The 20,550-nt window shown below is 48.4% G+C and overlaps 1 protein-coding gene across 1 annotated transcript; it reads right to left on the reverse strand.

Annotated features, from left to right (window-relative positions):
• Positions 1–10,336: 10,336 nt before the first annotated feature.
• Positions 10,337–18,774, reverse strand: LOC144101855 (chitinase-3-like protein 1). Its single transcript, XM_077635083.1, has 5 exons — positions 18,362–18,774; positions 14,748–15,020; positions 12,753–13,115; positions 11,484–11,720; positions 10,337–10,597 (listed from the first exon to the last, which is right to left on the reverse strand). The coding sequence occupies exons 1-5, from the start codon at positions 18,731–18,733 to the stop codon at positions 10,361–10,363; spliced, it is 1,482 nt and encodes a 493-aa protein (XP_077491209.1). The 5' UTR covers positions 18,734–18,774; the 3' UTR covers positions 10,337–10,360.
• Between the last annotated feature and the right edge of the window lie 1,776 nt (positions 18,775–20,550).

Here is a 20,550-nt window from a genome sequence, read left to right on the forward strand (position 1 = left end):
GGAGACGGCTGTCTGGCAGGAGCAGTAGTGCACACCGAGAATACAGAACTCTCAGCAGCATCTTGCAGAAAGGTAATTGTCCGCTGAGCTCTTTGTGCTCGACCTGAGCTAACTATGGAGGGGAGTGAGGCAGATATCAATTTTTTGTACATAATGTGGTTTAGAAATTTCATGGTTGCACCACCTTTTCTGATAGGCGAGGATATAATAGAAAAGGTTATTGGAAAGTGGTCACTAGATGTACCTGATTCTTCAGTTGACCATGCAGATACGCCAACCCCACGAGATGCTAATGTTAAATCTATGATTGAACGGGATCCTCCACGCATAAAGGTTACTGCTCCGGAATTACAGCAGCGCACTGCATTCATTGACATCCAGGACCACAGAAGCTGGCCGCAGGAGTCAGAGCGACTATCCCAGGCACTGTGGTGCGAATTAAAATCTCCTGCGATGACTGTGCTGTTTGCGCCGCTCAGTAAGGTGTCCAAACAGTCTGTCCTGTGAACACCGATTGGGAAGTAGACGTTAGCAATAGTGACTTTGGCGCACTGTGGAAGGGAGATTTCAACCGCCAACAACTCACAGTCAGGGCGCATAACTGTCTGCGAGATTGATGCCCGGTGACATATTTTCGTAGAGATCATAGTTATTAACCCACCACCCCTGCCATTAACGCGATCTACCCTGAAAACACGAAATTTTTTTAAATGTGAATGATTTAAGTGGAGAGAGCCACGTTTCTTGTAAAATCACAATATCTGGATTATGTTTATGAAGAAGTAATTCAAGATCCGGCAAAGAAGAAAGTACGGAGCGACAATTCCACTGCATAACTTTTAGACCGACCATGATTATCGACTGGTTAAAGAGGCATCAACAGCCTCCTTCAGCACATCAGTCTGGGGAATTAATTTGGGGGGTCCTTTCTTTGCTTTGACTTGCGGAACAGCTGACTTCGAGGGTGAGGAAGAAGCTCGACGCTTCTGGGAAGTGGTGAGCATTTCAACGTCCATGCTACAAGGATCTACGTGAGCGACACTGTCAGGAGCGCTGTTGGCAGGCGGTACTTGGGGCACGGTAGGAAGCGACATGGAATGACTCTTACTAGCAGCACTCGGGAGTGATGCCGGCGTAGCCGCCGAAACATGTGATTCAGTAGGCAGAGATTGGCCAGCAACAAGTTGAGATAGAGCCTCGGTGAAACTGCCCAGCATTCGCTCGACCACCACAGAAAGAGCCTGTTCTACTGAGGACACTATTGAAGTAGTCAAACTTGACGGTATATCAGCAACAGAGCTTCGCGCACGGCTGGCATATGTATTATCCCTCCGATCCAGAAGTGCATAAGCATCTGCTCTCGAACATCGTTTCGCTTGAATGATATCGAGCAGGCTTTGTTCGTCGGCTCGTTTCGAGCAGTTGACATCATCAGCTCAGTGGTTGCCCTTGCATAGGCAACACTGGGGCTGATCAGAGGCGCAGCTGTCATCTGAATGCCCTTCTCCACAAACCCGGCAGCGGGTCGCCGACTTACACGATTTACCACTGTGACCGAAACGCCAACAGTTGTTGCACTGAAGAGGACGGGGCTGCAGAGGGTCCACACGATACACTATCGGCCAAACCTTGAGTTCAGAAGGACAGGAGGAACCAGCAAACGTAGTGATAACTGACTCTGTCGCAACACGCACACCATTGAATTCTCTACTGCACCGGTAGACAGAAAGAACCCCCACACCTGCATCCTGAAACTCCTTCAGTATATCCTGCGGGGAAGATGCTGGGTCCACGCCAGGAACAATACCTTTGGAACATGCGAGCTGTTCCGGGATGAAGGCTTTAACCGCTAAGGACTGAAATATTTTGCACTGGAGCAGGTTTGTGACACAATCAATGTCAGCGGACCTGCAAACAATGCCTCTCCGGCCGAACGGTCGCGCCTCAGAGATCTGGAGGTAGTGGGTAGTGAGAGATCTTAGCTCCTGCTGAAGGACCTTGGGGCTTTTCATCTTGATCGTTCCCTCACCGATCGGCACGAGAGCCACAGGGATGATGTCAATTCCATTTTTACGAAAATTTTCTAGCGGCAAGCTTTGGGTGGGCAAGCTGGCAAACCAGGTTGCCGTCCCTCCACCCGGGGAGGTCAGCGACATACCTCAGCCAAACGCACCCTCAAATGCACATTAACCTGGCCTACAGAACTAACCTGAGACCTGGCCAAATCCCCCACACAGAACGGCCTCACCAGAGATGACCACGTAGGCACCACCAGGACACCACAGTTGAGCTCGAAGCCAAGCACCAGCAAGAACACGTCAGCACCGTCCAACACTTCCTGCACCTCTGCATTTCTGGGATGTTTCCATATCTTCTTCTTCTTTTTCTTCTTCACCTCAGGTATATGGCACATACCCACGCGGGGGGATTGGCCAAGGTGTAGTTGAATAAACAAATAAGTTTCCATGGAAGATGATGACAAAAAGGTAGTACCAATCGTGAATTTTGAAAATCAATGAATAAAAACAAGAGAACAATATTGACAGTTAAATAACAGACAGCATTTTGGTGAAAAAGAAGAGCTCGTAGAACTTTAAAAGAATTAGCACTTCAACCTACCAGTTGCAATTATGTAATCGTGGAGAAACCCACAAATAGAACCCAATGCAAATCCTTTGGCGTTCGCACCAAACGATAATAATACTGGCAAAGATAAATGGAGCCCTAACCTGGAGAGAGGGACCTCCAGGCAAATCTTTCTCTGAAGTGCGAACTTTGGGCAGTAGAGGAGAAAATGGTCTAAAGATTAAAATTTCCCACATGCGTCACATAGGTTCGTCAGTGTCAACCCACACCTGCATAGATATAAATTCAAACTTGGAATCCTGCACCGCCACCGCGTCATTGTTACCTCACACAACCTGGATTTACACGAACGGACATTCCAATTATATGCTAAGTGCTGATAGTCAGTGGTATTTAGTAAGGGATCTCGTAACCTGGCAGATATGTAGGAACCGCTGAAACCTGGAAATCGCCAGCAGGCTGAAATTCGGGACGGGATGTGTCACTGACCAGTCAAGAGCTGACCTTGCTAAGTAATCAGCCACCTCATTTGAATGAATATCTGCATGGCCAGGGACCCAGACAAAACGGACCACCTCCAAAGTGCATGGGACAAAAAATCGCAGGATACGGCTCAACAAATCTTCTTGTGGAGTGTCAAGGGAGACTAACACTGACAAACAATCAGCGAGAATAATAACATGAGACACATGGCATGGAATGTTGTGAAGGGCCATTCCAAGAGCCAAAAATTCCGCAAAGAATATAGGAATATAATCTGGGATGCGGACGGAATAGCTCCATGCCAAATCCTGCGAAAAGATGCCAACTGCAGCTTTTTGGCAGTTGACGGAGGCATCGGTAGCAAGCACCGTTTGATGGGGGTATTTCTCTATGTGATCCGAGAGAATACCGTTTAAAATGTTTGCTGGCATGTGTTTCGCATGAGATGGGAAGATGTGGTCGAAATGGAATTCCACTGCTGCCGGCGTGTCATCAACCCACTGCAAAGAACTGAGATCAACACCGATCGGTGTTAAAAGGTTCTGCGTTAACATAATTTGTGGCATTTGATACCGTGGCCAATGATGAGAAAAGAATAAGGCCGGCTGAGACACAAAAATAGGAGTACTGACATCAGTCACTGGGTCCATCGACCTGAGGAAAGTTCGCACCGTGAGTATTTGAAAACGGGAAGTTAGATCAGGGATACGGGCTTCCAGATAAAGCAGGGCGTTTGAAACTGATTTTGGGAGACCAAGGCAGAGGCGGAGAGCGCGCCTTTCCAGTAAGATTAAGGGTTGAATCTTGTAGCTTGCGCTACCAGAGAACAGAATGCAACAAAATTCAAGTATAGGTCTTACGTAGGCTTTGTATAGTAACAATAACGTGTCGCGGCGCATCCCAAACTTTTTATTGGCGATTCTTGTCAGCCGGCCTAGAGCGCGTTCTCCTTTAAAAGCATTGTTCTTTATATGAAGGCTCCATTCTAATGCTGGGTGATAACACCCAGGTATTTTACGGATTCCACTTGTGGAATCTGAAGAGAGCGATGGACTAATGAAATGTGCAAAGGCCTGTCTGGAGAAAATACCAAAACACCGCATTTGTCTACATTCAGGGATAAATTAATACCCTGCAACCATACTCCAAGAGCATCCAAATATCCCTGCAGAATGTGGTAAAGGGAGTGGATATCCCTGTCCGAGGCGAAAAAAGCTATGTCATCTGCATACACAAAAACTGTTATATCAGGACGAATGGGGATGCCACTGACCAAAATATTAAAAAGCAGAGGGGATAGCACCGATCCCTGCGGCACACCTCTTGATTGATAATATGTATTTGAACATAGGGTTCCCTCAGCGCAGTAAAAGAATCTGTCCTTCAGAAATTCAGATATCCACGCATAAATGTAGGTTGGAGGATGTAACTGAGCAAGTCTGTTAAGTAAAATAGTATGCTCTACACTGTCATAGGCCTTTGCTACATCAAGAGTGACCAAAGCTGAAACTTCTCTTCTGCGTAGCGAGAGCCGGATTCTGCTCTCTAGATCCACATGCGCGGACCATATAGAGCATCCACGACGAAAGCCAATCTGGGCTGAGCTGAGACCGTTGATGTCATGAACATGTTTTGTGAGGCGACTGTGCACTATTCTTTCTATTAATTTGACTAAATTTGAAGTCACCGCAATTGGCCGAAAATTATCTAAGACGTATCCTTTTCCTACATCTTTCATTAATAAAATAATTTTCGCCGTCTTCCAAATGCTTGGAATCCATGCATTTTCCAGAGAAGCATTGACCATATCTAAGAGGGCGCTTGTAAACTCTTGGGCTAAAATTTTAATCATACCAACAGTGACACCATCTGGTCCAGGAGCTGCAGGATGCAACATTGCCAGGACTGAGAGGAGCTCTGATGCGTCAACCTCGGTATAATCTGAAGAGGGTGAAATTGTGCACAAAGGGACGTTGCTCTGCGTCTGGAAGCGTAACGCCAATCCCTGAGCAATACACTCCACGCTCTCCTGAGCCTTTTGTGGTGATAACACTGTTGAACTAGTGAGAAGAGGGACGACAGAACTCTTGTTACGTTCCATGAATCTATACAGGGCTTTCCGATGACGAGGATTTGAAAGATATGTGTTTAAATTTTGGTTGTACTCCTCCTTGGCTTTTGCAAGTGTTCTTTTGAAAGATGCAGAGAAAAATTTGTAATTTAACCAATTAGCCGGACTCTGGTTGCAGGACAGCCTCTTCCAGGCCGCTTTTCTGCGACGATAGGACTTCTCACATTCTTCTGTCCACCAAGGAGACGGCTGTTTAGTAGAGGCTGCTGCGGGCACAGCGAATATTGAGTGGTCTATTGCTTTGGTCTATTGCATTTTGCAAAAATGAAACCGTCTGCTGAGCTCTGTCATCCCGGCTTGTAATAACTAAAGAGGCAAGTGAGGCGGACATCAGATTTTATAAATTTTGTGGTTGACAAATTTATGGGTTACACAACTAGCTTTAAGAGGTGATAACCGGATAGTGAAAGTTATAGGAAAGTGATCACTAGACGTACCCGAATCCTCTGTCGACCAATCAGTCACATCTAGCCTACCTGCTGATAATGTTAAGTCAATGGCTGAGCGAGCAACTCCTCGCATAAAGGTTATTTCTCTAGAATTGCAGCAGCGTACAGCATTTGCAGACAGCGACGACCAGAGAAGCTGGCCGCAGGCATCAGTACGACTTCCCCAGTCACTATGGTGAGAATTAAAATCTCCTGCGATGACTGCACTGTTTGTGCCAGTCACCAAGCTGTCTAAACAGTCTGTCCTGTGTACACCAAAAGGAAAATAGACATTAGCAATTGTTATATCAGCACAATGCGGAAATGAAATTTTGATCGCTAAAAGCTCACAGTCAGGGAGAACAATTTTCTTAGAGATAGATGCCTGATGACATAAATTTTTAGATAGCATGGTTACCAAGCCACCTCCCCTGCCAACATTTCGATCTGACCGGAACACTCGAAAGTTTCTCATTGAAAATGATTTATACGGTGATAACCACGTTTCTTGTAAAAGTACAATATCAGGCTTATGCTTGTGAATAAGTATGTCTAGATCTGGAAGAGAAGACAAGACGGAACGGCAATTCCATTGTAATGCTTTGATACCTGCCATGATTATTGACCAATTGAAGAGGCCGAAACAGCCTCTTTAAGGATATCAACATGGGGATGAAGTTTGGGTGGTTCCTTTTTAGCTTTCATCTGTGGAGAACTAGAATTAGATGGTGATGAGGAAGCACGGCGCTTCTGCGTAGGGCACGACATTTCGACATCTGTTGTGCAGATGTCACTGCGACATTCACTGCTAAGAACAGAGATGTTAGGTGGGACCTGGGGAGCATCAGAAGGTGATGTAGAGCGGCTAGCACTAGCTGCAGAAGCTGAAACAGATGCAGATGTTGCTGCCAGGACGGGTGTTGATGGTGACGCAGACTGAACTGCAACAAACTGAGCAAATGCCTCAGAGAAAGTGTTTAGCATTCGCTCAACCACATTATTAAGAGCTTTTTCGACTATGGTCATAATTGAGGCAGTCAAGTTGGACTCAATGTCCCCAACAGAAGCGCGCTCACGACTAGCATATGAATCTTTTTTCCTGTTAAGAACAGCGTAAGCATCGGCTCTTGAGCACCGCTTCTCTTTGATAATGTCCAACAAGCTGCGCTCTTCACTACGTTTTGCGCAGTTGGCATCATCAGCTGAGTGACTGTTGCTGCAGAGGCAACAATGAGGCTGCTCTGAGGTGCAGTGATCAGCAGAATGACCTTTTCCACATAAACGGCAGCGGATCTCCGACTTGCATGCTTTGCCACTATGCCCGAACCACCAACAGTTGGTGAATTGAAGAGGGCGGGGTTCTAGAGGGTCCACACGGTATACAATCGGCCAGATTTTTAGTTCAGCAGGGCCGGAAGAGCCAGCAAAAGTTGTTATTACAGACTCAGTAGCAACACGCGAGCCGTTTACCTCTCTACTGCAGCGGTAGACTGAAAGGACCCCAACGCCTGCATCCTGAAATTCCTGTAGAATTTCTTGCGGGGATGATGCTGGGTCGACACCTCTTACGATACCCTTGACACATGCAAGCTGTTCGGGAATGAATGTTTTCACCGGCAGCGAGCTGAAATTTTTGCACTTAAGCAAGTCTGCAACACAAGCGATGTCCGAGGACTTGCACACAATTCCTCGACAGCCAAATGGACGCACCTCAGAGATCTGCAGGTATTGGGCAGTCAATGATCTTAGCTCCTGTTGAATTAGTTTTGGGGTTTTCATTTTGATCACACCCTCACCGATTGGAACGATAGCCACGGGAACCGCATCAATGCCATTTTTGTGAAAGGACTCAAGTGGCAGGCTTTGGGCTGGCAAGCTGGCAAACCAAGCTGCCGACCCTCCACCTGGGGAGGTCAACGACATCTCTCAGCAAAACGCACTCTCAGGTTCACATGAACTGCGTCTTAAACTACGCCTTGGACAAAACCCCCCAACGTAGAACGGGCTCACCAAGGATGAACAAGCCGGAACCACCAGAAGATGCAGAAAACAGCAGCGGCCAGCAAGAACACGTCACCACGTCAGACCCGAAACGTCATTTTCCTTTGTTTTTGGCTTGGTCGGTATACCAATCTTATCCTGGTTATAATGCTTCATCCTGACCAGACGGTATTCTGTCGAAAGTTAGACTATACTATAATGTGCCCTTGTGTTACGAGACCGCAGCATTTTGTTTGCCTTAGAATAAGAAAAGCCGCCGGCTTTCTACCACTGTGGACGCCTCGGTGAATAAGAGAAAAAAGCTGCGGGTACGCTTAAGCTCCGCCTTTAAGGACATGACGCGACAGCTGTTCCTCTTGCACAGACAGACACAGTTTCCTCTTTGACAATCACAATCAGTATGTGAAAGACCACACGACACACATATAAAGCCCCGCTTTAACCAAGCCGTATACGAACGTGCCTGCGTGGCATAGCGGAAGAGCGTAAGGCTCGCAGCCCGAGGGTCAGGGGCTCGATTCCTCTGTAGGCTACTTGGGTGCGGTTACTCGGAATACAGCGATGGCTCTGCTGCGTATCAGCTTGAGAGGCGGCGCTAGTACCGCGAGTCGACGTCTGCTCTGTGTTTACGTGAAGGTGAGGAGGAAGACGGCGGCCGACGGCCCGAGCGCTTAACGCGTTGCTCGCGTTTGCTTCGATCGTTGAAGATCCGATGCGCAGCTTGTGCAGTTAGCTCCAGCTATGGGAGCCTCTTGTGACGGCCACTTTTTTAAACAATGTGAATTTTTCCGTCACGCTGACGGCAACTCCGACACCGGCTTTTCTGCCACACGAGGCCCTTACGCTGTCCCGTGAAAAAGTATAGCGGGAGGCAAGCCTAAACAGGCACGCTGTACGTCATCGTGGCCGTTTTTGTTCGCCCTCTGAAAGTCGACGCTATCGCTCGTATAAGCAAAAGCAAGCGAATGAATTCCCTCTTGGCAGCGGGATTCCAGCTCGCACATAAAGAGTTACCGAGACACGACGACCTCCCACCGTGCGAGCGAGGTCAGCGGAGAAAAGGGACGCGAAGCGCGTGCAAATCGTAAAAGCCGCGGGGAAGATGAAGGGGCGAAGACGAACGCGCCGCCAACAATGCACGTCCAAAGCCTCGTGAATCCGGCTTGCACTGAATGCGCCCAGAACATTCGGACTCCTTTTACTTTATTTTCTTGCCTCAGCCGTCGTCGGCAGTACTACCGAGTACAACGCGTCGCTCTGCAGAGGGGTAGAGGCCAGGGGCTCAGTGCAAGGGCAAGGCGAGCCGGCAGCCCGTTAGGAGCCTCTTGTCACACGAGGAGCGCCGCAGCGCACCGCGCGGTAAACGAACCGTGCACGGAGACTCGGGAGGCGGCAAGTACGCCTCTGCCGGCGTCTGCGCGTATATCCTCCTGGGGGACAGCGTGCAGCTGCTCGGATTCTTCTCGTCAATGAGCCGTTTCTCTCATCTCGGCTCCTCGAGCCGTAGCAGAGACAGTAAAATTTCCTTTCGGTGGCTTCTTTCGAAGGTTTTCTGCGGCTACTCCTGGCGTGAAGGAGCGATCGGATGTCTGCCTTTCCCACGACTCCCATTCTTTCTTTCCCGTTTTTCCACATTATTTTATTAGTTCAGAGCCACTTTCACAAAGCTCCGATAAAAAAAAAACCTGCACCGAGAGGGGGGCAAAAAACTGAAGGAAAAAGCTATACAGAAAGGCATATTTCACCACGATAGTCTGACCCGTACGTGGGCGAAGGTAATATTCTGGATTTACGCCTTACAAAGTGCATCCATACACGACCACAGTTAAACTGCCTTTTCTCTTACTTTCCTTTAAGATGACAATTGTAGTGCTGCACTAGCAGCTTCGCCCAGTCATGTAATTGTCTAGAAGTCAAGTTTTGCCTCTAAATGCAGGCACCGAAACCAAAGGGGAATTAACCTATTACCATTCTGCTCAGTTTTCTCCTAGGTATTTTTAAATGCCAGCTTGCGTTCTTGCTGGTGGGCCTGCGTTCTATATACGGTGCAACGTCTAAGTCGTGATTCTGTACTTTCAAGAGCACAGCACTAAAATCTTTTTGTTAAGCAGCACCGCCCATGGCAAAAAGGGAAGTATTATACAGCATTAATTCCTCCAAACGCATACGTCCGCACAGGTAGTGTGAGTGACTGGAGTAGCAATGTCCTTTTCAGACGCACAAAGTGCCAGTTATAAGCCTTTTGCACGTACTGTACTGCTTTATGCACAAAACATCGAGCTGATTAATAACCTGATCTCTATGTGCGATATCATTTAGGTCAGATACTGAAGTGCCGCAAGAGCAGAAAGCGCAGTTTAGAAAGCTGAAAGGCGTAACCAGAAGCTGTGGTGCAGTGCCCTTGAGAGAATAGATTTACACTCAGCTAAGCGGAAACTTCGCGAAGAGTGCTACACCGGTTCTCCTTCGTGCACATGGTATTGCTACCAGCATCAACAGAGTGCGCCGTGTGGTGTTCAGTTAATAGAGGCCACGAACTCGCATGGCGGTCAGTGGTAGGCGCCAGCGTCTGCGCACGACGTGCGTGTACAATGACTTACATGATTTCCGACTTTTGGTGAGCATACCCAGCCTCTGAAGAAAACAAACGCACAGTTTTAGCCACCAGCTGCCCAACTGTTCTTTGAGTGTTCTTTAATGTCCTGCTGGTTCCAGCGCAAACGCCGCGGCACTACCGGGGCTCGGAGAACACACCAAAGAGATTCCTCATGAGCGGGTACCGCCCTCCCCCGCAGACACCGGCGAAGTCGTCATGCCACAAGTTCCACACGCCGAAGCAGCGCGCACGGAACTTGTAGCGCAGGAAACGCGCCAGCGGTGGCACCACAAACTCTGTAAGGTGCGAAACCCAGTTGGCGCCCTGCTTGGAGACCACGCCGAACTCGAAGACCTGGCTGGAGTCCCAGATCTGCGCATTCGCACAATTTCGATGGGATCAAGTGCCCGCTCTTTGAACTGTATCGCCTACTTTGCAAAGCGCCCCCTTTACGTTCTCGTCGCTTTTGAGGCGTCCACTCTTTGAAATTACATGACACTCATAGCTCTGTTACCAAGCGGATGCCGAGACGTGACTTTTTAGGGCATCAACCTTAGATTTGCGTAACGTGCAGCGCGCTTAACTCTTGCTGCAGCAAGATATCGCGTGCGCGTTTAAAAGAGGCCGTGTGGACTCTCACCCGCTGTCTTATATTTTTAATAATTAATACACCCCCCCCCCACCACCTCATTCAGGATTACAGCGCCCACAAAAGATGAAATTAATGGGCATAAGTTTCTAAATCTACAAAAGAAAGGTCGCTCGTCTGCGCCCATTGGAGTGTGGAGCCTTACCTCACTCTTAGTCATCAGTTTTCATAACTATGAGTTTGAAATACTTCAGCTACTTCAAGACGTACACTAAAACACTGAGACATGTGCCAGAAAGTTGGGAGTAAAACGCCCCACACCCCTGCCATCTGTCGTGTAATAACAGCGTGTAAGGAATTATAAGCTCAAACAATCAACGAGGTCTTTTACGGCTGCAGCAAACTATTGCCTAAATTTTCTGAGTTCAATGGTATTTTTAATCACCTAAGACCTGCAGATCTTCTAATCTTAGGTTAGAAGCCAACATACGGTGTTTTGGGCGAAGAAGGTGCGAGTTGATAATGACTGTTCAGGCAGGGGCTGGGGAGGTTACTGCTGCACGCGCTACCAGTCAATTCCCACGTAGTACACTTTCTGCACAATGTGCGCGCTATCCATCCTGACTTCGTCTATGCAGCTTATGCAGGGGAGTGAACATGAGCGCTTGCCTCGTTGCATATTTCATAATATGCGAGCTCGCCGGGCGTTTTCGTGCTGGGGCCGGGGTCTCCTGGTCCGTACACGAGCTCCTGGACGCCGGTGACGTTGCTGTCCCAGAATTTATACGTGACTCCCGCGAACGAGAACACGTAACACAGCTTGGTGGCCGCCTCATCGCTCACGGACGGTGAGTGGTAGCCGCGAACAGCAACGCCCAGCGAATGCGAGAGTGGCTCTTCCTCAGTCTTGAGTTGGCAGTGGTGTTCGCATGAGAAGAAAGCGAGGAGAGGAGTTCGCAACGTGCAAATATCCCTGACACTGAGCGGCTAAATCAATTTCAACGGTGCAACACACCTGCTTTTTCCTTACGTTTAAATTTACAGGGCCGACCTGCCGCACTCTTCCAATGGATCTCCGGCGTTACGTATATTATCGGTAGAGATCCCCGCATTAGTCGTGGTAAATATCATGGTTTTCGCGTAAGCCGCTTTCTGTACTAGTAGCAAAACGTGGGGTGAATCCCTTTCCTGATAAATGCATATATTCATATATGCATGAGCAATTGCTGCTATATGCCAACAGTTGATGCACTAACGATACTGTAAGAGTTCCCGAAAGACTGACTCAAACTGTGCTTAGTTACAGGGCGTCCCTGAAGCAAAAAGTGGCTCCCCATGATACTACCCCGGATCCGCTGGTTGCTTGTCGTGTGCGTCTAATTTTATAGGAATGCGGGGTGACTTAAGCAGAAGCGCGTGTGTGGTGCGGGAACGGCGTTTCGCCATGACAGAACATAGGATCAATACGTGTAAATCTACATCGTACCGTTACCGTTATGGATGTAGTTCACGCAAGCCCCGAAAATGCATGCATCTTGAATTCCTTTCGAGCGTACCAGAGGTATGGGTTTTGGTCTTGTCGTCCTGGTTGAAGCTATCTGGCACTGAGGCCCGTTGAAGAGGATAACGTTTCAATTAACCTGGCTGTCTGCATGCTACTTGTTGCCATTTAGCAAACAATGACTTCATATTCGTTCGTGCACGTCTCATTGCAGACAGTGATGCTGAATGAACATTGAAACCTTCTCCTGCTGCCACAATACTCGGCGTAGTGGTTATGCATCTCCAGAGAGCAGCCGAATAGCCCAATGAGTTTGAGCGTGCTTATAGTGGCGTGACATTGGGGCAGCCGAGCGCATACACTTAATGGTTGTTTTAAGAGCGAGGCATAACGCGCCGCATCGCTCCACATGGTTATGCATGCATTCGAGTACGCACCTGCTTCATTGTGGACTGCAGCTGCTTCAGCACTTCCTGTAGCCTGTTCTTCTCGTACAGCACCGCCGACCGCTGGTCCTCGACTCCCCGGGTGCGCGCCAGGGGGGGCTCGCCCACGATCGGATGGAGGAGGATCGACGCCGCGGTGGGTCCCTCGGCACTGGTTGGCAGTGACGCGGCCAGCTCGCCGAGGTCGAGCCGCTGCTTGAGTGTGTCCCCAGCGTCCACCACAACGCTCAGGATGAGGCGCTCCTTCTCGAAGCGGCGGGTCATGCGCTCCAGGAGGTCCGTGTAGCCGCGCCGCGCCGCCAAGGTCTCCAGCGACACTCTCCACAGGAGCACGGCGCCCTCGTAGCCCCGGGGCTGCCAGCGCACACGAACGGCAGCGTTTAGATTTGACGCACACTGGCACGCCCTACTAAAAGCTGGAGAGCTTAATAAGCGCGTGTATTCTGCCCCGCTCTCTAATTCCCAGCAGCATGTTACATGCGAGACTCTATGGACCAGGGTTGTTACCCTACCCACATATAACACGATGAGTAAGTAAGTTTACGTGCTGTAGCGTTATAACATCCAGCTTATTTTGCACAAACTCAGATGTCCAGGACCTGTACTCCTCCTCTGTAATCACAGGCAGAACTCTTCCAAACTGACGTGAGCTCCGGTTTCTTCAGCGCGACTTAAATATGGCCCACACGGGGACAAAGATGACAAGTCGGCGGACGTGTTTTTTTCTAGAGATTTTAGGTTTTTCATCTTAGGTCCTTTCACCAACGGCCTGTTTGAAGGAGTGGTGACTTGAAACGCGGAAGCGGATATATCAGTGCGTTTGCATGCTTCTGGATGCATAGCTATTGTCCACAAAAATATATCAAACACTGTTCGAAACACGCATTTTTTTTCCAATTTTAAAGCCACGCCACCTACCGACGCGAAAGTGGAACACAGCTGTACAAACGTGGACACAAAACGCTGCTGGGCAATGTCTGATAGCTTTGTGACGCTCAGCGACGCGTTCGTATGTTCTGTCCAAGAAACTCGTGTGTGCCTGGCATGTCAAGAGGTTTTTGAGCCCATTAGGTCACAAGCTTTGTTTTTTAGGGTTTGCAGTGACGCCTAAGAGTCCTTGCTGCTCGCCAAAGAATACATACAAAACTGGCCGGAATAACGGGGCATTCGAGTAATTATCAGTCCAATGCTGGGCCAAATGGACGCTCATTAACGCAAATAGAGAAAAGGAAGGAAACTTTATAATTCACTTCAAGGGCTAGCTGCTTTATAAAACCCAAGCTGAGGGCAGGAATGCATGCGTTAAGGTAAACTAATGTCAGAGCAGCTAGAAATAAAGTCGGACCGGAATGAAACGCTAACGCCGCCTATTCAAAAAACAAAATATCTTACTAGTACATTTTCACTTGCAGTGTACAACTAACCTGAATCATGTTTCTGGACAGACGATCTACAGAAGTTCATAGATATAAACTGGCATTCAAGAAATATCCCACTGCAAAATAGAAAAGCATGGTATATGCGTGTTCGCGTCTCATTCCGACCTGACTGTATACCTTAGAAAATCGACAACCTGGTGTAGTTCAGCCACGCTTCCTCGATTTCAGTGCTAGTCAAGATCAGCCATTTCGGCATCCCACTACGCTTTCTTACTCTCTCCCATTCACTCTGCCTTCCCGCCTTCTCCGCGCTTCCAGTGAGAAGGAGAGAACATCCAAGACTAGCAACATGCCGTGAGAAATGAGCGAACGTACTTTAGTTCTTTTTCTTCGCGATGCAGTGGTTTGTAAGAGATCATTCGCCAGGCATTGCCAGCAGCTCGCACTCTGGTGTGAATCACCGCTGCTCTTTAGTGGCGCAACATCGCGACTAGTAAAGCTAACAAAGGCGTCTCAAGGGACCACCCCTCTGCGAATCAAGCGATGTGGCATGGCACTGAAACAGAGGAGGGAGGCGTCCGTTAAGCGTTGAGCGGCAAGGGCTTACAGTGAGCCAGACCAGGGCACTTTCGAGGAATATCCAGTCGGACCCGGTCAACATGGAGGCGGGCATTTTGCCGTTGAAGCCCATCATCGGCCGTATGTGCGGGTTCAAACCGCGCAAGTAGCGCGGGAACCCGTCCGCCTCTGGAGACGCCTCGATGTTCATGGACGAGCCGTTGACGTGCGAGCAGCAGAACACCGCATGGGTGCACAGGTGGTAGGGGAAGACGGACAACCCAAACAGCACCCCGGCTGACTCGGGCCGCTCGGCGCGCGCCTGCACAGGCACCCAACGTGGCCACTCGCTGCAGCTGAGGCGAATGTTGTTTCTCACTCCAGTAAGCGATAAGTGGAGCAGAGAAACGAAGATAGGCCGCGTGATGGCGCTCCTGAGCAGAACGACACCTAAACGCAGTATCACAGCCGCACGGCGTCAGCACACAAGCAGCCGAGATACGCTTTTCTTACTTTTGCCTTTGGACTGGACACTATACCAGGTGTTACTAAGCAATTTTCAAAAATAGGCTTTTTGAGGTAAAAATATGTCTTTTGCGGTATAGTATTACCAGTTTTGGCGGGCACCGGAAAGTTAGTGAGTTTTCTTTAAGAGTAAGCTGGTTAACCGATTTCCAATAATTAACTTTTTAACTATTTGAGTTAGGCACCTAGTTGCAATTAGAGATTTGCAGCCGGTCGTTAGTAATAGCCATGTTGGTTTTTATAATTTCGAAAACGCGATTATCTTCGGTGCTGTGGCTCGACAAAATTTGGCTACATTGTGCCAAAATACATCGTGTTCAAAATTAGACTTTACTGATATTTTTTAAAATCTGAAACACCATACGCTAATGCCGCTTTCTCACATTGGTAATGCGGTCAGGCGGACACAAAATTGGGGTAATAATAGTCCCCGTAAATTCAGTAATAAACTAAAATTCATTAGTTAACCTTTTATTGGCTGAAGCTAGCGTGCATGTTTATATTGTGAACTTGGAGGCAATTGCTTTCGAGGGCTATTCCATTTTCTACAATTTTAGTAGCGCGGCTGTGTCCTGAGGTGCACACGTCTAAAATTTCGCCCCAGTTCGTCTAATTACGCATGCGAGACAGCGGCTCTCGGCGTGAAGCACCTCCCTCGCGTGACGCAGCTGTTGCGTATGGCCCTCCGCCTTGCAAGAGTGTGCAGCGAGCGGCGACGCGGATGACTTTTCGTTCTGGGCCAGCTTTTTCCTTCTCGGCGATCGAAACGAATGAACTGTTGTGTCGGCGATAAGGGAAAGCTATTTCTTTAAGCGATCGCTTCTAGAGCCGGTAGAAAGACGCGATACCGCTCGCTGCCCACTCTTGCAAGACGGGGTGCCATACGCACCAGCTGCGTCACACGAGGGAAGTGCTTCACGCTGATAGCCGCTGTCTCACATGCGTAATTAGACGAACAGGGACAAAATTTTAAACGTGCGCATCTCAGGACTCAGGCGCGTTACTAAAATTGTACAAAATAGAATAGCCCTGGAAACAACTGCTTCCAAGTTCTGACTATAAATATGCACGCTAACTTCAGCCAATAAAAAGTTAACTAATTTTAGTTAATTACCGAATTTATGGTGACAAATATTACCCCAATTTCTGTCCGCCTGGCCGCATTACCAATGTGAGAAAGCGGCATTAGCGTACGGCGCTTAACATTTAAAAAAAAAACAGTGAAATCTAATTTTGAACTTACCGTTTATGCGCTATCGAAAGCATGCAGGCAAAGCAACGCCTCCAGTTCCCGTAACTAGACAAAAAAAGCCAAATTTTGCCGAGCCACAGCGCCAAGGGAAATCGCGTTTTCTAAATTCTAAAAACTGATATGGCTATTACTAACGACCGGCTACAAATCTATAGTTACAACTAGGTGCTTTAACAGTTAATTGTTAAAAATTTGTTAACTAGCTAACTACTTAAAATGATTCACCTGTTTACTGGTGTCCGCCAACACTTGTAATAGTGCGCTGAAAAGGCTATATTTATAACCCAAAAAGGCCATTGTTGAAGATGATTTGAATTCATCCCTATAAGATCTGGTATAGCATATTACCGTTGTAACATCATAAAACTCATTTCGCATTAATAGGGCAAACGAAATTTAAAGATAAAACAATGCTATCGTGCTCTTCAAGTGCGTAATTTGTCAGCATGTCTATACTAATGGCCCCATTTTGTATACAAAGCGATCAAGCGGCGCGGAATTCTTGAATTGCGAACTATCAAGTGAACCGCAAGGTCTTCTCTTGGGCGGATATCTGAGGCTGGTTAGTTGCATTTAAGTCAAAGGTATGGCGCACTAAACACAGGAACTACAGGTTGCCTCATGCGCATGTGCTGATTTCAAAGCACCCGAGAATAAAACTGGTATAACAGCCTCTTTCCCCCAAGATGGGCACTAATTAAGCAGATTCGCTGTTCCACCGGCCTGCTGATTATGTGCACGCCCCGAGCGAGGCAGTTACGGTAGCCAGCGCCAACATTCCATTCTCAATTTCGGCTAATGCACGCTGTCCCCACGACCAGGAGGAGCTGAAACTGGCAACGTGCTCGCATTACAAAAACATCGGCGTGTAATTAGACGCTTTAAAATGGCGTTTGGAAAGAATAAATTGCGAGTGCGCAAAATTAATAACCGCTTTATCAGTAACGCAGTCATTGTGACGAGTTAGAACTGTGATACCGACGTTTTAGTTCCGTCTGAGGTCAGAGGTGGAAAATGGAGGACAGTGGCAACTACAGGTACGGTCTAATGTCTGCGAAAGAAAACGAATGTGAAGTACACATCAGGGTCACACAACTTCTGCGGTATGAAAACAGCTTGCTGCGCATACAGGACACGACATCTGCCGCATGGGATAGTTTTCGGTTCCTGAGCCTGAGGTCGCGGCACCGAATCCTGACAGCGACGACCGCTTTCGATGGAGGAGGGATGCAAAAACGCCCTTATGCTGTGCCATGTCAGGGTCCGTTAGAGAACCCCAGGTGGTCTAATCAAATCCGGTGGCCTGCAGTACGGCGTCACTCATAGCCCATGTGCGGCTCTGAGACGCTGAACCCCGCATAACACTGGCGGCTGCGCAGTGTTCGTACCGCTGTCCTGAGCTGCGCTTTTTTTGTGTGTGCAACAGCACAACTAACCTCACTTTGCGGATTTCGGCCATACGTATACACCTCCCTGAAGCCTGCTTTCGTGGCAGGCGACCCAACAGTCCACAGAACTGTGGACCACCTGCCAGGCGTGTACATCTGGCAGGCCTTCACCTGGGTGAAGGCGTTCAAGGTAAGCGCCTTTTGGGTAAAGGCCTTTGGGGTGAAGGCCTTCATGGTAAATGCCTTTCCGGTAAAGAACCTTAGGTGGAGGGCCTTTAGGCTAAAGGCCTTTATGGTTAAGGAGTTTAGTGCGACGGCCTTTAGGTCAAAGGATGCTTTCGCATTCACAGCACGCAAGAACCTTAAGTTCTTACCATAGCTAGTGCTACTGCACGGCATTCCGCGTTTAGCCATGCTGAAACTGCGAATTTTTCCTCCCTTTGCCATTCGCCACTCATCGCGTCGTTGGTCTACAGGCCAGGCTTCGCGCAGCGTTACCTGGTAGAAACAGAAGTACTGATGACTGGAGTTGTTGTACAGCTCAGCCGGCAGCAGTTTAAACGATCCGCGATCCCTGGTTCTCTGAGGGGGAGCCTGCATCGAAATCTGGACGGGTGGCGTGTCGGTAGTTGCGAAGCGGTCCTCAGGACCCGTGATGTCCTGCGCATGGACCGAGACATCCGCTTCGTGTTCCCTGAGAAGCCAGGAGTCGTGAGCGCTGCGGTTGACGTGGTTCCAGGGGAAGGCGTCGGGCCGAACCATCACCAGCGTCGAGAGAGACAGCATGAGTACCACGAGGATCCCGCAGCAGAGGAAGGCCACGAAGACCCGCTTGGAGGTTCCAGACGGCACCCTGATCATCGCATCCATGTCGTCCAACGGCCTGCTTCTCTCGTCTACGTGGCGGCTTGAGCGTGAGCACGGGCAGAGAGCGCGCGGATTGATCTGACTGATCCGAAGGTTAGCCGTTCTCAACGTTTTCTTTCTTCAGCGCTTGTGCGAAGCTACGAGAACCCTTTTTGTTTTGTTTTTTCAATTTTCATTTGCATCCCCTACACAAAAGACGACGAATACACGCGTGCGGCCTTTAACAAAAGTTGTGGCGCTTTTATTTTATTGGTGGGGCTCCGCGGATTCAAGGACTGATTGAATTTTTTTGACATAATAATTTCCAAATTCCCGCATTTATTTATTGCTTTATTTATGTAAAAGATGTGCAGTATTCTTGCCTCTTCACTTGGAGGCTTTATTTCGGAGAGGAAACTGGACAAAATCAGAAAATTCTTTGCCAGAAAGTCTGCCGGAGAAATTTATCCCAGTTGCAGATTATCTATAATCACGTGTGCATTCGGCGTCATAGAAATCTGACCCGTTTTCAGATGCGGTGCTAGATGTGCACGAATGCCCTATATTTTCTCCTTTCAGTTTCAATACACACGCACTATTGGATGGCTCAGGTGAGCGCGGCAGCTCGTTAAACTGTGCTGTCACTACGAACACCGGCATAATGCAGGAGATATTCAATACAGCCTCAATTAGTGGTCTAGCTGGCAAGTTTCGCCGTCACGTTTGTTGGCGGCACCTAACAGGAGTTCAGTTTACCCTCGCTACGGCTGCTGGAGCTTGTCGGAAGGCCACATCAAATATTCCTGCACCTCTTTCCTCTCCTGTATTCATGTTATTGTTTACAATATCCAACGGACAGATGATGCTACCTTAGCTTCAAAAACCAGCAACCCACGCACGATATCCTTCAATACACAGCATAGCACTTTCAAAGTAAATTACTCTATGCTGGTAGGCACACTGTCGCTATAAAGAAAAGGTCAGCCTTTTTTCAAAAAAGATCCAACCCAAAGGGTTTCTGTTTGTGCCATATATAGTGGGCCTTTCTCGACCCCATGAAATTCCTAGGCTCTGGATAGATGAGGATGAGAGTTCCTCTCGCCGTCGATATGGTTTAAAGAGCCGGCGATGCTTATGGGACCACACTGCAAAGACCCAGAAGCAAACCCCTTGGACTACATTTTTTTTTAGAAAGGCTGTACATCTTAGCTTTCTTAGCAGGGCTCGACACCTCTGAACTTGGCAAACTATCCCTCTTGCTGCTATTTCTAGTACTGCTGCCACTAGTATTCAAATAAGCCTGGCAGATTATTTGTACCTGCCTTCAATAACATGCTATGCTTTTGGCTGGTAGTAGCGAACATTACGTAACTGAATGGAAATACAGGTAAAACTCTGTATAACAAAACCCGATTTTTCGACCCGATCAAATGAACAAATTTTGATTTCTCCGCGAGTGCCAATAGGAATCAGCGTTCTCAATAACCTTAAATAACGAAACAAACTACCGCTCAACCCGGTTTAACGAAGTTTTTTCGGAAAGAAATCAATATAAAGGAGGTTAGCTCTCACTTTTTGCCCACAGGGTCTCACAGATTGTTGGCAACGTGCCAGCAGTAACATCTGGGAGCCCATGTCAAGGCCCTGCATGGTTTCATTTAGACGGGGCTGCAAGCTGCACCGCTGCATGCAACAACAGGCTCGGCAATCGGCGGCGCTTTCATCGTTGGTATCCAATCCGTTTTACCAGATGGCGCCTTCATGCACAAGCGATTCGGGCTGCTTTCGAGGCTCTTTCATACGTGCAGGCGCGGGTATCATCAGCAAATACGATGCCGCGG

Source organism: Amblyomma americanum, chromosome 1 (assembly GCF_052857255.1).
Source record: "Amblyomma americanum isolate KBUSLIRL-KWMA chromosome 1, ASM5285725v1, whole genome shotgun sequence".
NCBI lineage: Eukaryota > Metazoa > Arthropoda > Arachnida > Ixodida > Ixodidae > Amblyomma > Amblyomma americanum.

Coding starts and splice junctions, on each gene's coding strand:
- LOC144101855 (XM_077635083.1), bottom strand. CDS start 18,733: ATGGATGCGATGATCAGGGTGCCGTCTGGAACCTCCAAGCGGGTCTTC. Junction 15,021..18,361: donor AGTACTTCTGTTTCTACCAG/GTAACGCTGCGC, acceptor GTGCCTGTGCAG/GCGCGCGCCGAGCGGCCCGA. Junction 11,721..12,752: donor TGCAGTCCACAATGAAGCAG/GTGCGTACTCGA, acceptor TGCCAACTCAAG/ACTGAGGAAGAGCCACTCTC.